At 38.0% G+C, this 16,943-nt stretch overlaps 1 protein-coding gene across 7 annotated transcripts in view; it reads left to right on the top strand.

Annotated features, from left to right (window-relative positions):
• SETD2 (SET domain containing 2, histone lysine methyltransferase) overlaps positions 1-16,943 on the top strand; it is a 118,240-nt gene that overhangs the window by 25,366 nt on the left and 75,931 nt on the right. For 5 of the 7 annotated variants that reach the window (XR_014250514.1, XR_014250515.1, XM_082411903.1 and 2 more), the window contains exons 2-3: positions 8,124-8,166; positions 9,622-13,982. Coding sequence is in view for 5 of the 7 variants with exons in the window: in XM_082411903.1 (XP_082268029.1) it covers positions 8,124-8,166; positions 9,622-13,982 (4,404 nt within the window). In the remaining 2 variants the exon portion in view is untranslated. The remainder of the gene's footprint in view (positions 1-8,123; positions 8,167-9,621; positions 13,983-16,943) is intronic. The other 2 variants (XM_082411905.1, XM_082411904.1) reach the window with 2 other exon arrangements.

The raw sequence follows: 16,943 nt of genomic DNA, 5'->3' as shown, positions 1-16,943 counted from the left end.
GTATCAGTTGAGAGTGGTCAGGGAGATGGTGGTGACTGAGATTTGGGGTAGGGGGATGTGTGAAGTAGGCATCTAGGAGGGTGAGAAAGGGAATTGAATGGCACAAATCATAGAGTTAGTAAATGTAGAGAAAGGATTCCAACGTAGGTATCAAAGTTTGATCTTTTTGCTCTGTTGCACTGACATCCTTATAAGCAAAGTAATAAATACTAAAGGAGAATCAGAAAGTGAGTCTAAGTTGAACTGAAAAAAGAAAAATTAATAAGAAAGCCCCTTATTAGCCATTTCATTTATGGCAATAATTATTTATTACCTTGTATCATGGTTATTTGGTATACCTCTATGCCATATTACTTCAGTAGAGTGTGAAAATCCTGATGGGGTAAGGATTGTGAACTTGACATCTTGCCTTTATAGAACTAATATTGCCTCCTTCAGTGGGGTAGATCCTTAAATAATTGTTGAACAAATAGCCTTGTGATTGAGATGTGTACTGATACTTAACAATTAACAGTGTTGCTTTTCTAAAATAAGTCATTGGTCAATCCATCAGTGTGGTTGTGTGCTATGGAAAGATATGTTCTGATGGAGTTTCCACATTTCCTTTAAGCCTAGCTAACTCGTGGTAGTTAGCTAGGACACCTACTCTGTATCAAATCTTTAGTCTGTAGAAGGATGAACTCATTTTGTTTGGAAGAGGTTTGCAAACGTGTATGACCATAGGCCAAGCAGAGAACTAGGTAGATGTGATCTTTTGTGGTAAAAGTTCTACTTATGAAGACTTTATCCCGTATGTACTTTTTCATATCATTGAGGATCTGAGACATTTTAAGTGTTGAATGTATGACACTGTAAGTGCCTTAATGCATAAGTGTCAAAACATGCATGACTTCAGTGCATTCATTCCAACTTTTTTTTTCCATGACAGATATTTTCCTTTGTACCTGTTGGGGAGCAGGTCAAAGATTTAGAAATCTTAAAAGGGAAACAAATTGGGTGGCTGGAGCTGTGAAATTCCATTTCTTCCTTAATGTTGGGGATAATCATTTGGTACTTGAGTAGGGTTCTTTGCCAGTATTTCTGCGTGGCTCTTACTTGGGCCGGGGTATATACAGCAAACCAGTTTTCTTCTAGAGAGCTCAGAGTACTACTCGAAGTGAACCTCTGGGCTAGGATGTGTTATAAGCAATGTTATGAAATACTAATTTTCGGTTTTGTCATTGTTGGCATCCTTCCTTTTGTTATCAACCAGTTCTCCTGTCTTAGCTCTGAGTTTTCACCTCTTCACAATACTATCTCTGCAATTTTATACTCTATTTATTATAAGTTCTAGTTTTTATGTAGCTTATTCTAATCAGTGCCTACCAGAGTATGAATTTAGAAAGATTTCAAGTAGTGTTTCTTCAGGTAGTGCTTCTCCAGCTGAGGCTCTAGGATCTCCAAGAGTCCATTAGTATTTTTTTTTCTTAACACATTCTTAAGGGGTGAAGGAGTCTGTGAGGGTATTTAATAGTTTTTTATATTTTATCTTAGGTTGAAAAAATACTTTTTAAAAAATCCATTATTTATTTTGCGTTGGGTCTTCGTTGCTGTGCGCGAGCTTTCTCTAGTTGTGTCGAGCGGGGGCTGCTCTTCCTTGTTGTGCGCGGGCTTCTCATTGCGGAGCCTTCTCTTGTTGCGGGGCATGGGCTCTAGGCATGTGGGCTTCAGTAGTTGTGGCACACGGGCTCAGTAGTTGTGGCTCGTGGGCTCTAGAGCGCAGGCTCAGTAGTTGTGGCACATGGGCTTAGTTGCTCCGTGGCATGTGGGATCTTCCCAGACCAGGGATCGAGCCCATGTCCCTTGCATTGGCAGGCAGACTGTCAACCCCTGCGCCACCAGGGAAGCCCTGGCAGGTGGATTCTTAACCACTGCGCCACCAGGGCAGTCCCAAAAAAATAATTTTTAATTTTTGAAATAATTTCAGACTTACAGAATGGTTTCAAAAACAATAGGGATTTCTTATATACCCTTCATCTAGAGCCCCCAAATGTGAACATTTTCCCACTTACCTTTCTCTTTTTATACACACACACACACACACACACACACACAATTACTTCTTTTTTTCTGAAATGTTTGAAAGTTGCAGACACGATGCCTTTTAATCCCTGTGTCTTCCAACGTGTATTTCCTAAAAACAAGGTCATTCTCATATAATCACTGTACAACTCAATTTCAAGAAAGTAACATTAATACTATTTTCTAACCTACAGACCTTAACAATTATTTTTAAGTTTTAAAATTTATTTCACCTGAAAACTACCATTACCTTTCAGTGGTAATTTTCAAGTACAGCTGACCCTGAACAACATGGGTTTGAACTGCGCAAGTCCACTTACACACGGATTTTTATCAGTCAATGGACACTACACGATCTGCAGTTGATTGAATCCGCAGGTGCAGAACCATAGATAACGGAGGATTATAAAATAAACATAAGCATACAGTTTATGTTCATAAACATATAAACTAGAATTATATGCAGATTTTCAACTGTGCGGGGGTTGGGGTGCCAACCCCCCCATGTTGTTCAGGGGTCAAATGTAAAATAAATTTAGATTTAGAAGACAAACTTATGGTTACCAAAGGGAAAAGGTGGGGGGGAGGGATCAGGGAGGTTGGGATTAACACATATATACAATAGATAATCAACAAGGACCTGTAGAGCACAGGGAACTCTACTCAGTACTCTGTAATACCTATATGGGAAAAGAATCTGAAAAAGAACAGATATATGTATATGAAAACAAAAAAAAGAGTATGGACTTCTGAGATTCTCCCTGAATGATTTTTATTTGGCGTATGCATTGTAATTCTATTAGAGGGACTAAAGCTTTCATTCAGTAGACCAAAGTCCTCAGGGTGAATGTTCAGTACAGAATCTAAAAGACAGTATTTTGTAAAAATCTACTGCTCTGAATAAAAAATTCATACACATTCAAACTTACTAGGAAAAAAAAAAGGCCCCTACATCACTCAGATGTGAGAAACACTGGCTTTAAGTATTATATTTGAGGAATATTTGAATTTTAGTAAGAAATCTTTAAAGATTAAGTAGGAGTGACTCTTTAAAGTCTTTACTTATTAAAATCAAAATAAAATGCTGTTCCTGATTTGTGGTTCAGGAAATTTAATAAACTGAAGGCCCGGGTTGAGACCTTCTAGGACCTCACTTTTGTAGCCTTATATCTAGGTTAGGAATTCTGTCTGATCTTAGGTAAGTTCTCATCCAGATTCTTCTTAAACATTTCTGAGGACAAGGAAACTTAAGTACCCTGTACAGTGATACATTCCAGTTGCAGCTTCCTCACATTTTGTTTTTATAAAGCAGTAAGAAAGACTAACAACTCAATAGGTAATCGATTGACAAAGGACCTGAAAAAGCACTTCCCAGAAAAAAGAAAATACCAATGACTTATGAAAAGCTATTATGCCGGTAGAACTACAACTGAAGCTGTATCTAAATATGTTGATATGTAATTATATCCAGGGCTTTAAGTGGAGAAAAGGTAGAGAAAGGTATGTTTCCATTTCTGTATGTCTTTTCTCCTTTAAAAGTAATGTATTTGCTCATATATGCACACAATTTTTAGAAGGATGTACAAAACTTAACAATAGTTGCCACTACATAGAGAGATCTAATTTTAGTTGTATATCTCTTTGTATTATAAAGTTTTCCCCTCCGTACATGTGTTACTTTTTCAAATAGAGAAAAAAACTAAAATTTTCTAAATTAAAATGAGGTAAAATCTGTCATTCTATACTTCTCTTGGTCACAGGTCCAAGTTTTGGAATTGAGCAAAGTAATACTATTTTATCTTGGAAGTTTTTTGATATTTTGAAATAAATCACTAAAGTTCTGTAAATCAGGGGTCCCCAACGCCTGGGCCAAGGGCCGATAACGGTCCACAGCTTGTTAGGAACCGGGCTACACAGCAGGAGGTGAGCGGTGGGCCAGCGAGCAAAGCTCCATCTGCTGCTCCCCATTGCTCGCATTACTGCATGAACCACCCGCCCCACAACCTGCACCCCAGTCCGTGGAAAAATTGTCTTCCACGAAACTGGTCCCTGGTACCCAAAAGGTTAGGGACCACTGCTTTAAAATGTCTTTTTTCCACAGTAAATAAAAATACTTCCGTTTTAACTGTAACCATTTCCTGTGTAACATGGTATCTAGAATAGATTCCCTTACTGTCCAACTTGTTTATACTTATGAATATTGTTGATATGGCCAAATATCTCTCATTATACCAGGCCTCCCTTTGGAAACTTAACTTCTTATGTTCTAGCCTGAGAAGTTGGTTGGTTGATTGATTTGAATAATCATGTCATTCTTTGGTTCTTTGAGATTGCTATGACTAAAACTCTTAATTAAGTTTTTTCCCACATGTGTCCTGTGACCTAATAGAGATTTGTCTCTGCATTGACATGGATTAATCAGAATTCTTTATAGTTCTTCAGTAAGCTGCAGATCTGCATACTGTACGTTTTTGACAGAAAACTGGCGGTATTCCTCTGGTTTTTCTTCTGTAGTAGCTTTTCAAAAGAAGAAATAAGGCACTCTGGCACAGTCCCATGCTGGAGACTTAAATGCCTGTTTTCGCATGCCTCATTTTTTATGGCAGGGGCACAGGAGGCTCAGTACTCTTACCTGTGGCTTCCAACCCTTGTTCCAGCAACTTTCCTTCAAAAACCCTATTCTTTGCTCTTGACATTATATTATTTACCAAAGCAAGTGTTCTTCTTTTTTTAAAAAAATAAATTTATTTATTTATTTTTTATTTTTGGCTGTGTTGGGTCTTTGTTGCTGCACGTGGGCTTTCTCTAGTTGCGGCAATCGGGGGCTACTCTTCGTTGCGGTGTGTGGGCTTCTCATTGTGGTGGCTTCTCTTGTTGCGGAGCACGGTCTCTAGGCACGTGGGCTTCAGTAGTTGTGGCTCGCGGGCTCTAGAGCGCAGGCTCAGTAGTTCTGGCGCATGGGCATAGTCGCTCCATTGCATGTGGGATCTTCCTCGACCCGAGATTGAACCCGTGTCCCCTGCATTGGCAGGCGGATTCTTAACCACTGCGCCACCAGGGAAGTCCCCGCAAGTGTTCTTTTATTAGAAACATTTGTGGCTGATTCTTGCTATTAAATATGGCCTCACAATTTCATTAATATCTTCAAAAAGGGCTTGTCCTCTTACTGCTGTGGCAGTCTACTCACCTGGCCACACCTAGGTTTTATCTCCTGAAGGGTACTCCAACTCTGAAATATTAGTCTGACCATAATATCCAATTCCTTCACCACACCCTTCTACTTCTCTTTCTGGTTTCCACCAAATCTACTCTTTGAAGCTGCTGCTATCTTGTCCCTACCCTGTTCCTTCAGTTTATCAGCTTCCTTCAGATTTTACTCCCTATTCTATTATCTGTGGATCATTCTTGGGAATGCCTTCAATTCTCTCAGCCCCTTGCCTTCTTCTACCTCTCTTGTCCCACCCAACTTGATGGAGTAACTCATCAGTTGTTTCTCCTCATTGCTTCTGGATAGCCTAATGCTGCAAGGGGAAGTAACATAAGTGTGCCAGTGACTCCGATTATAAATTAGTAATGTCCAACTTGGGACAGCAACATTGAAGATTATAGTCTGCTTCCATTTTTGTTCCCCACACTTGAATTTTTTCAAGTCTTTTACCTTGTCCCTGCCCCTAACTTTCAACTAATGATGTCAGAGAGAAATACAGGCCAAAAGGAATATTCTTGCTTTATTTTGAAACTTAACTATGTCTTTACTCATCTATATCCCCTTCTCTCAAGATCATTCCCTCCTCCATCTGTTGTAGTGATTCCATTTTTTTTCTTTGATCTAAACACCTCGTTTGCTCACCTGCTGTATTTACAATGAGAGGGGGAAGCAAGATACAGAATGGCTTGTATGGTATGATTACTATACTCAAAAAGAAAAACAAAAATCTCTGTTTTAACGCCCTCCCCACACACAAAAGAAGTGTTAGAAGGCTCTTATATACCAAGGTGTTTACAGCAGTTGTCTCTGGATGGGTTGGATTGTGGACTTTTCTTTTTGCTTGTGTGTAATCTGATTTCTATTAACATGAAATGATTTTAAGATGAGAAAAATTTGATGTTTTCCCCCAAATTTTTTGTATGTGCTTATATTGTTTTTATTATAAATTTATTTTAAAAAATATTTATTTATTTATTTGGCTGCACTGGGTCTTTGTTGCGGCATGCAGGGTCTTCATTGCGGCATGCAGGATCTAGTTCCCTGACTAGGGATCAAACCCAGGCCCCCTGCATTGGGAGCGTGGAGTCTTAACCACTGGACCACCAGGGAAGTCCCCAGTTTATTATAAATTTAAAAAATATTATCAAGTTATGGGAAATGCCTTGCTATCTTTGTCAAGCAGTTTTCTGATTTCTGAATTGAAACTCTATTTCTTCCCCTCACATGCCGACACAAGTCCCACATTTATAATGTTTCTTTAGCCCTTTGATTATGTGATCACTTTGATTACAGCTTGTCAGAATTCTTTTCACTTGTTTATCCAAAGTATAAGTGCTGAGACTTAGGAAAGGTTTCTGGTAACCTCAGTATTTCCAGCACTTTGTGTGTATGGATACCGTGAAGACAACCATGAATGTTTTTTCAAAAACATCCACTGAAAAGAGGAGTACAAATATGAATGACATTCCAAATGCTTGGACATCTCCAGGTTCCTTTTCTGTTCTTTAAAAAAAATGTCACATGGTACTAATTTAAATCGAATCTAGTATGCCGTATTGTGAGACACAATTATTTTTTTTAATCACTAAGAAAGGAAAGAACTCTGCCAATTAGACTGTGATGTTATTGATAGTATGATGCATTGTGTAGAGATGTTATATATGGGAAAAATGTATATCATAGAATTGATGAAATACAGCAGTTGTAAGGTCACATCTCTGTAGTCTTTGTGGTTTTAGAGTAGAAAAAAGTGTTTAACCCTGGCACTGCTTTAGATCTCATCCACGTATTACCAACTTTGTTTCCCCTTCATTACTTCGTTTTATATGGCTACCATGGACTCTGGTGAATGGACTGAATTACGGTGGAGTAAAGCCTACATTTAGGAAAAGGATTTTTAGTACCTTTCTTTTAAGGGGCATTTAAAACAGATTATTGTACTCCAGTCTTGCCACATAGCCTACAGAGACACTGGCTTAAAATACAAATCTGGCTGTTATAGCCTAAAACCCTTTTGTATCTTCTCTTCCCCCAGTGTGCTTCAGTGCACTGGTATACACCAGACTTTCAGCTTTTGATTCCTCAGTCAGGACATAGTGTGGTTATCTTTGTTAGAATATAACTGTGAGCTCAGAAAGCCACATGCTCTGATGTAGAGTAAAGTGTAAACCATGCATTCAGCAAAGGGACTGCTGAATGGATACCAGAACAGGTTGAGAACCACTAATTCATAAGATAAAATGTTTCTCATCGTAAGAGACCTGGCCTCTGGACCTGGCCACTGCTCCCTACTTTGGCTAATTATTGGCTTCTTTCTGCCTTATGCTTTATACTCAGATAACATTATTTTATAGTTTCCTTGCTCATATTGTTCTGTGTTTTAATCTCTATATCTTTGCCTGGGATCTTCCTTCGTTTAGGATCTCCCTTCAAATACATTCTTCAAAAACTAATTTTTCATTTAGGAAGGATTCTTTGCATTCCTATCCTTCCACTAAACTGAGTTGCTTATCTTCCTCATTGCTGTTACATTTGTGCATATTGCTATCCTTGTATTTACTCCATTATGTTGGAATTACTTTTATAACAAAATTATATTTTGTATTTACAGGAAACAGTAAGAGCTTCTTGAGGGCAGGGACTCTGCTTTATTCACCTTTTCTCTCCATCACCTAGCACAGTGCATGACGCTATCTTCATTAAATTTTTGCTATGCTAAATGTAACTAAGGCTATGAAGAAACGGACAGCCTATATAGAATATACTTGGAGGTTGTAGGTATCCTAAGTTTTAATAAAAAACAACTTACATTTCAATCGGTTTTAAGTATTTATGATTTCTTTTTATTCTTTTGCATGCTTTCTTGGCTGGATGACAATAGAGAAGAAGAAAATGAGGTAAGTATAATTTAATTAGGTATTCAGCGATTATGAGCTTGAAAACATTCAAAATTTAGCTATCATTTTGAATGTGAAATGAAGTAATAGTTTTTGCTTAGTTTTGTTTTTGGATCTATAGTAATTCATTCCAGTGAGGGATGTTGTATATTTCAAGAAAATGGTTTTTAGACTTTGGAGCTTCAAGAGCTTTAGTCAAGGTAAAGGAAGCTGGCAGCTTTGGAGACAGCTTTTTACCTGTTTTTATGCATTGAGCTTCCATGTAAGATTCAATTTGAAAAGTGAATTTTCTTTCTTTAAAAGTATTTGAAGATCACTGCTCTGTGATAATGCATGTGAAAACATTTACTTTCCCACTTGAATGGTAACTGTATAATTTTGAAAGCTGATCTCAGATTTTACCATGTTGAAGTGGAAAACTGTTCTCTTAAATAGTCAGGGTTGATTAAAGAATGTCAGTTAGAAAAATGTTGTGGATGGCAAGTGTACTATCTTTAATTTAGGCTTGAGTTTGTTGCTATAGACTTTTCTGCTGTTCTGTCTACAAGCGAGGTTATGCCTTTAACTTCTAACACCCATCAGTTCCTTTGGTGGTTTGGCAAATAATGAAGGGTGAAGTCTTCTTAGATGTATACTTTGTAGTTGTCACTCACGGTAGGATCAGACTATAAATCAGCATGGCCTGGGTGTGTGGGGCCCAGGCAGATGCAGTAGTAGTGTGCCAGGACAGAGTAATTTCCAGGAAGGCAGAAAGACCTGGTCCCCATTTGGTTACCTCATCTGTGAAATGAGTGAGATGGGAGACTGCTCTATACCACTGGTTTCCCAAATCTAGGAAATCCCTCAGAATTGCCTGAGATGCTTGTTCTCAAAAAACAAAACAAAATAAACTTTCTTATTCACCTTAGAGCTATTGAATTGTTATTTCCTGGAGTTTTGTCACAGATCTATATTTCTACCAAGTACCCAAGTGATTCTATGTGATACCAGAAGACCACTGGTTATAATGACTTCTGATGTTTCTTCTCAGATAGGACACAAGAACAAAGTATTTTCATTACTGAGATGTTAGCTATTGCTCTCTATCCACATGTCCTCTTGTAGTGTATCTTGAAATACACATCAGATTATTTTTTAAATTCTCGTTAAAAATTCTGCCTGGAAAATAGTTATAAAACTGGATAAAATTCTTTAAGATAAGAATGGAAAAATATGGATAATTGTTGAAACTGAGGATGTGTACTTAGAGGTTTATTAAACTATTCTCTGTACTTGTGGATATGTTTGAAAATTTCTATAATAAAGAGTTTCTAAAAATGCATATACAGCTTAATGAAATTCATGCTGTTTGTCCTTAAAAAGGACTTTTCATTTCCCTGACATTTTAAACTGTGATGCTAGCCATTTGAAAGTAACTTTATTGTAGTAGTAACTGCTTTTTTTGTTCATTTATAGGCAAAGATTGAAAATGTGCAGAAAACAGGTTTCATCAAAGGACCAATGTTCAAAGGTGTTGCTTCTAGTCGGTTTTTGCCCAAAGGCACCAAGACAAAAGTTAATTTGGAGGAACAGGGACGACAGAAGGTGTCATTCAGCTTCAGCCTTACAAAGAAAACTTTGCAGAACAGGTTTCTGACGGCACTTGGCAGTGAAAAGCAAAATGATACTCCAAATTCCCCAGTTGTACCTCTTCAAGTAGACTCGACCCCTAAAATTAAAATGGACATTGGAGATACATTATCTACTACAGAAGAATCTTCCCCACCAAAATCAAGGGTAGAATTGGGCAAAATCCATTTTAAGAAACATCTGCTTCATGTAACATCCAGGCCACTGCTGACTTCTACCACAGCATTGGCATCTCCATCTCCTCCCATAGTACCATTACCAGCAGTCATAGCAGAATCAACAACTGTAGACTCGCCACCCTCGTCTCCACCTCCACCACCTCCACCTCCCCAAGCCACAACACCCTCATTACCAGCACCAGTAACAGAGCCAGTGGCCTTGCCACACACACCAGTGACAGTTCTGATGACAGCACCAGTAGATGTAGCTGCTAGAGCGTTGAAGGAACCACCAGTTACAGTTGTACCAGAATCATCAGAAGTGGACACTAAGCAGGACCCTGTATCTAATAGTTCAGAAGAACACATAACTCACAATTTGAATGAGCAAGCAGATATTCCTTCACAAAAAGAAGATTCCCATATTGGGAAGGAAGAAGAAATTCCAGATAGTTCTAAGAGTAGTCTGGGCTCTAAAAAAACAGGTTCTAAGAAGAAATCCTCACAATCTGAAGGCACCTTTCTTGGTTCAGAATCTGATGAAGATTCTGTACGGACTTCCTCAAGTCAAAGATCACATGATTTAAAATTTTCAGCCAACATTGAAAAAGAAAGAGATTCAAAAAAGAGCTTAGCAACTTTAAAAAGTGAGGATTTAGGGAAATCTTCACGATCTAAAACAGAGAGAGATGATAAATATTTTAGCTACTCAAAACTTGAAAGAGATACTCGTTATATATCTTCTCGCTGTAGATCAGAGAGAGAGCGAAGGCGGAGCAGGTCTCGTTCTAGATCTGACAGAGGTTCTAGAACTAGTTCATCCTATTCTCGGTCAGAACGATCCCATTATTATGACTCTGATCGTCGCTACCATAGGAGTTCCCCTTATCGAGAGAGGGCACGCTATTCTCGGCCATATACAGATAACAGGGCAAGAGAAAGTTCTGACTCAGAAGACGAGTATAAGAAGACCTACTCAAGGCGCACCTCATCTCATTCCTCCTCTTACAGAGACCTAAGGACATCCTCCTCCTATTCTAAATCTGATCGAGACTGTAAAACTGAGTCCTCTTACTTAGAGATGGAGAAAAGAGGAAAGTATTCTTCAAAATTAGAAAGAGAATCCAAAAGGACTTCAGAAAATGAAGCAATAAAAAGATGTTGTTCTCCCACTAATGAACTGGGATTCCGACGGGGGTCATCATATTCCAAGCACGATAACAGTGCTTCCCGTTATAAATCTGCCCCTTCAAAACCTGTACCCAAGTCTGATAAATTTAAAAATTCTTTCTGTTGTACAGAATTGAATGAGGAAATCAAACAGTCTCATTCTTGTAGTTTACAGACTCCTTGTTCAAAAGGTAGTGAATTAAGAATGATTAGTAAAGTTCCTGAAAGAGAGAAGATTGGGTCTCCATCTCCATCAAATCGATTAAATGATTCACCTGCTTTTAAAAAGCTAGATGAATCACCTGTTTTTAAGTCTGAATTTATAGGACATGATAGCCATGACAGTATTAAGGAATTACACTCTTTATGTAAAGTGAAGAATGATCAATTAAGAAGTTACTGTCCCACAGAATTTAATATAAACGGATCTCCTGGGGCAGAATCTGATTTGGCAACATTTTGCACTTCTAAACGTGACACTGTTTTGATGTCTTCTGATGATAGTGTGACTGGATCAGAGGTATCCCCTTTGGTCAAAACGTGCATGCTTTCATCAAATGGATTTCAAAATATTAATAGATGTAAAGAAAAAGACTTGGATGATACTCGCATGCAGCACAGTAAGTCAGAAAGCCCATTTAGAGAAACAGAACCTCCGGTGTCGCCACACCAGGATCAACTCATATCTTTGCCAGTTATGACTATAGATTATTCCAAAACAATAGTTAAAGAACCGGTTGATGTGAGAGTTTCTTGCTGTAAAACCAAAGATTCAGATATATACTGTACTTCAAATGACAACCGCCCTTCTTTGTGTCATTCCGGAGCTGAAAATACTGAGCCTTTAGTAATGAAGATTTCTTCAAATAGCTTTATGAATGTGCATTTGAAATCAAAAACAGTTATATGTGATAATGGAAGTCTGACAGATCAGCACTCAAAATTTGCATGTGGAGAATATAAGCAGAGTGTTGGTAGTACTAGTTCAGCTTCTGTTAATCATTTTGATGATTTATATCAACCTACAGGGAGCTCATGTATTGCTTCATCTCTTCAGAGTCTTCCACCAGGAATAAAAGTAGACAGTTTAACTCTCTTGCAATGTGGAGAGAATACATCTCCAGTTTTGGATGCTGTGCTGAAGAGTAAAAGCTCAGAGTTTTTAAAGCATGCAGAGAAAGAAATACTAGAAGTAGGTAGTGGCCTTCCTGATTCAGGAAGAGGATTTGCTTCCTGGGAAAACAGGCATAATAATGGACTATCTGGGAAATGTGTGCAAGAGGCTCAAGAAGAAGGGAATTCCATACTGCCTGATAGAAGAGGAAGACCAGAAATCTCTTTAGATGAAGAAGGTGGAAGAGGACATGCACATACTTCTGATGATTCAGAAGTTGTATTTTCTTCTTGTGATTTGAATTTAATCATGGAGGACAGTGATGGTGTAACATACACCTTAAAATGTGACAGTAGTGGTCATGCCTCAGAGATTGTATCTACTGTCCATGAAGATTATTCTGGTTCTTCCGAAAGTTCAAGTGATGAAAGTGATTCAGAAGATACAGATTCTGATGATAGCAGTATTCCAAGAAACCGTCTTCAGTCTGTTGTGGTTGTGCCAAAGAATTCTACTTTGCCCATGGAAGAAACAAGTCCTTGTTCTTCTCGGAGCAGTCAAAGTTACAGACACTATTCTGACCACTGGGAAGATGAGCGATTGGAGCCAAGGAGGCATTCATATGAGGAAAAATTTGAGAGTATAGCAAGTAAAGCCTGTCCTCAAACTGAGAAGTTCTTCTTTCATAAAGCAACAGAGAAGAATTCAGAAATTTCTTTTATACAGCCCAGCCGAAAGCAGATAGATAATCACCTGTCTGAAATTGCTCATCCTCAGAGTGATGGGGTTGATAGTACAAGTCATACAGACATAAAATCTGACCCTCTAGGTCATCCAAATTCTGAGGAAACAGTGAAAGCCAAAATAACTTCTAGGCAGCAAGAAGAGCTGCCAGTTTATTCTTCTGATGATTTTGAAGATGTCTCAAGTAAGTCTCGGCAACAGACCACTTTCCCTAACAGGGCAGATAGTAGACTGGGAAAAACAGAGTCAGATTTTTCTTCTTGTGAGATCTCCCGAGCGGATGGTTTCCGTTCATCAGAAGAGCTCAGAAATCTAGGGTGGGACGTCTCTCAACAAGAAAAGCCTACTACCACATATCAGCAACCTGACAGCAGCTATGGAGCCTGTGGTGGACACAAGTATCAGCAAAGTGCAGAACAGTATAGTGGGACACGTAATTACTGGCAAGGCAATGGCTACTGGGATCCAAGATCCGCAGGTAGACCGCCTGGAACTGGGGTTGTGTATGATCGAATTCAAGGGCAGGTACCAGATTCCTTAACAGATGACCGTGAAGAGGAGGAGAATTGGGATCAACGTGGAGGATCTCACTTCTCAAGCCAGTCCAGTAAATTTTTTCTGTCCCTTCAGAAGGACAAGGGGTCAGTGCAAGCACCTGAAATAAGCAGCAATTCCATTAAGGACTCTTTAGCTGTGAATGAGAAGAAAGATCTTTCGAAAAACTTAGAAAAAAATGATATGAAAGATAGAGGGCCTCTTAAAAAAAGGAGACAGGAATTGGAGAGTGATTCTGAAAGTGATGGTGAGCTTCAGGACAGAAAGAAAGTTAGAGTGGAGGTAGAGCAGGGAGAGACAGCAGTGCATCTAGGCTCAGCATTGGTTGGGCCTTCGTGTGTCATGGAGGACTTCAGGGACCCACAGCGGTGGAAGGAATGTGCCAAGCAAGGGAAGATGCCTTGTTACTTTGATCTGATTGAAGAAAATGTTTATTTAACAGAAAGGTAAGCCAAATTAATACTTGTTGGACAAGTATTAACCTCTTTTTGTAGGAAAAAAATTAACTTTCAGAAGTTCAGAATATATGAGCTCAATTGTATGAAATATGGTTGTGTGATAAAATGTAACTTAAAAAATTTAAAAAGTGTATTTACCTATTTAGATTTGGTGGTGTGCAGTCCCCCTATTTCCCAACCCCCCAGGAAGGGGATGTCTAAATTTTTTTTTTTTTTGGTCCCATTACCTCTTTGGTTCTAGAAGTACATTAAAAAAAGTATATAGACCAGCCCAGTTTTTCTTAAATTTCTTTTACATGTGAAACTGTGGCAGAAAGTGAAACAAAACTCCAGCAAAATAGTCTGCCTTTAGAGAAGAAAAAAGTTATGTTGGATTTTTTTTTCCTTACTTCATTCTGAACATTTTTTTTAACATCTTTATTGGAGTATAATTGCTTTACAATGGTGTGTTAGTTTCTGCTGTATAACAAAGTGAATCAGCTATACAGATACATATATCCCCATATCTCCTCCCTCTTACGTCTCCTTCCCACCCTCCCTATCCCTCCCCTCTAGGTGGACACAAAGCACCGAGCTGACCTCCCTGTGCTATGCAGCTGCTTCCCACTAGCTATCTGTTTTACATTTGGTAGTGTATATATGTCCATGCCACTCTCTCACTTTGTCCCAGCTTACCCTTCCCCCTCCCCGTGTCCTCAAGTCCATTCTCTATGTCTGCGTTTTTATTCCTGTCCTGCCCCGAGGTTCTTCAGAACCTTTTTTTTTTTTTTAGATCCCATATATATGTGTTAGCATACAGTATTTGTTTTTCTCTTTCTGACTTACTTCACTCTGTATGACAGTCTCTAGGTCCATCCACGTCACTAGAAATAACTCAACTTCGTTTCTTTTTAAAAATATGGAACCCTTCACGAATTTGCGTGTCGTCCTTGCGCAGGGGCCATGCTAATTTTCTCTGTATCGTTCCAATTTTAGTATATATGCTACAGAAGTGAGCACCATTCTGAACATTTTTGAAAAATATCTTTAGGTACTTTACAAGCTGGAACTAGATTAGAATATAGTTTTCTTTTGTCATGTTTCAAAATCTGTTGCTAGTAGATTACACGTGGCAATAGCATAACAAGTTTTTAAGTTTTAAATGGTGAAATCCCTAACATGAAACAAGGTATAATGAGACTAGGATAATAAAAACAAATTCCTCTAGAGCACAGATTCTCAGTCGACTTTCTTTCACCTCTCTTCGATAATCTTGTTTTCCCAATGTAAATATATGTTGAATATGCCTTTAAAAAAAAATTTATAGTCTCCTAACCACCTACCTCCTTTTGGAAATTTCTCCTCTAGTTGAGAATCAACTTAGCCATCATCCCTTTAAGCATTCAGAATTTTTTAAAATGAAGACATTTTCCACTGTGGATAAGGTAAAAGACTTCATCTTAAAGTTAGACCCATCAGAAGTTTTTCCTATTTAAAAAGCAAAAACAAAAACACTTTTTTTGTTTTTTAAGGATAAAACGGGCCTCTTACAATTACGTTCATTTATAACTAGTTGTAAATTAGGTTTAACTTCAAAATATTGAATATTTTAAGTGGTACTCCGTAAGAATTTTGTGAGTAGAGTGATGCAACTTACGTGATCTTTGTGAAAGAACAGAAATAAAATTAATCAACCCAACCCTCTGGATTTTATTCAGTGAGTTTTATATACATAATTGGTTGGTGAGAGGCGTTTTAAAGTGCTTGATATAAGCTGGGCATTTATAGAAGCCACTAAGAAGACAAATTATTGTAAAATAGTATGTGCATTCTTATGTCTAGTGAAAATAGGCTTACCTGAATGAAATCTGTGCCCGTTAGTCCTCATCTGGCCTTTTGGAACAATACAAAATAAAGCTACTGTTTTTATACATAGCTCTTAAGTACTTGTAAAAAGATAATTTGTTTATCTTTAGTCATCTTTATTCAGGCTAAGCATATTCTTATGCTCATTAATGAATTATATCTTTAATTGATCCAGATGAATCATTCTTGTTACTCAGACTTCGTGGAAACTATCATGACACACTAGGTACTTTATAAAACTGGGACTGTAGTAGAGAACATATGTTGGAGGTGAAAGCAGATTAGTTAGGAGATTAAGACAGTCACTTAGAGCAGCTGTGTTCTTCACTTGTCTAATAGCTGAAGAGTAAGTCATAGTTCCCTAATCTTAAGAAGGGGATCTTATTTGTCTGTCCTTGAATTTTTTTTTCCTTTTTTGACAAAGATCAAAAAATTGAGTTCAACAAAAAGGCCAGAGTTGAGTTCAACAAAAATAATCACATTTTCACTTTTGCTTTGCGAACTCTGGCTTAGGTTTTTATGAACCCAGTCAATTTCGAACAGTTTATCTTCTCCCCCCAAATCTACACTGAGAAAGTTTAGTCCTCTGTAGTAATGCTATTCTATAATAATATACACGTCATTCTTTTTTTTTTTTTTAAATCATTCAGTTTTCTTTTAAACAGGATTTGTACAAAAGTGATGTTGCTGAAGGATTCTCTAAAGGATTTGATTGAGTTAAATTCTTAATTAAAAACTCCTTTTTCTTTCTAAAGCAACTCCTTTTCTTCCTTAGCCTTGTATCTCAACTATTATTTGTATATCCATGAGGACTGATTCTTTTTTTTTTTTGGGCTGCTCCACTGCATGCGGGATCCTAGTTCCCCGACCAGGGATTGATCTCTCGCCCCCTGCAGTGGAATCGTGGAGTCTTAACCACTGGACTGCAGGGAAGTCCATGAGGACTGATTCTTAAACCTAACTTTAATTAATCAGCTGTGTTATTATTTGATATTCATGAGTTTTCCTATTTTTCTGTGGAGCCAAATATGACTATTAACATTTGAAACTGCTCAGAATTCAAGGTTTAGATGACAAGGACTAGGAAATAAGGACTGAGTCCAA

This window comes from Balaenoptera physalus (assembly GCF_965194825.1).
Source record: "Balaenoptera physalus genome assembly, chromosome: 11".
Lineage (NCBI taxonomy): Eukaryota > Metazoa > Chordata > Mammalia > Artiodactyla > Balaenopteridae > Balaenoptera > Balaenoptera physalus.
Note: the sequence above shows the minus strand (reverse complement) of the source record. Positions and strands in the feature narration are given on the sequence as shown.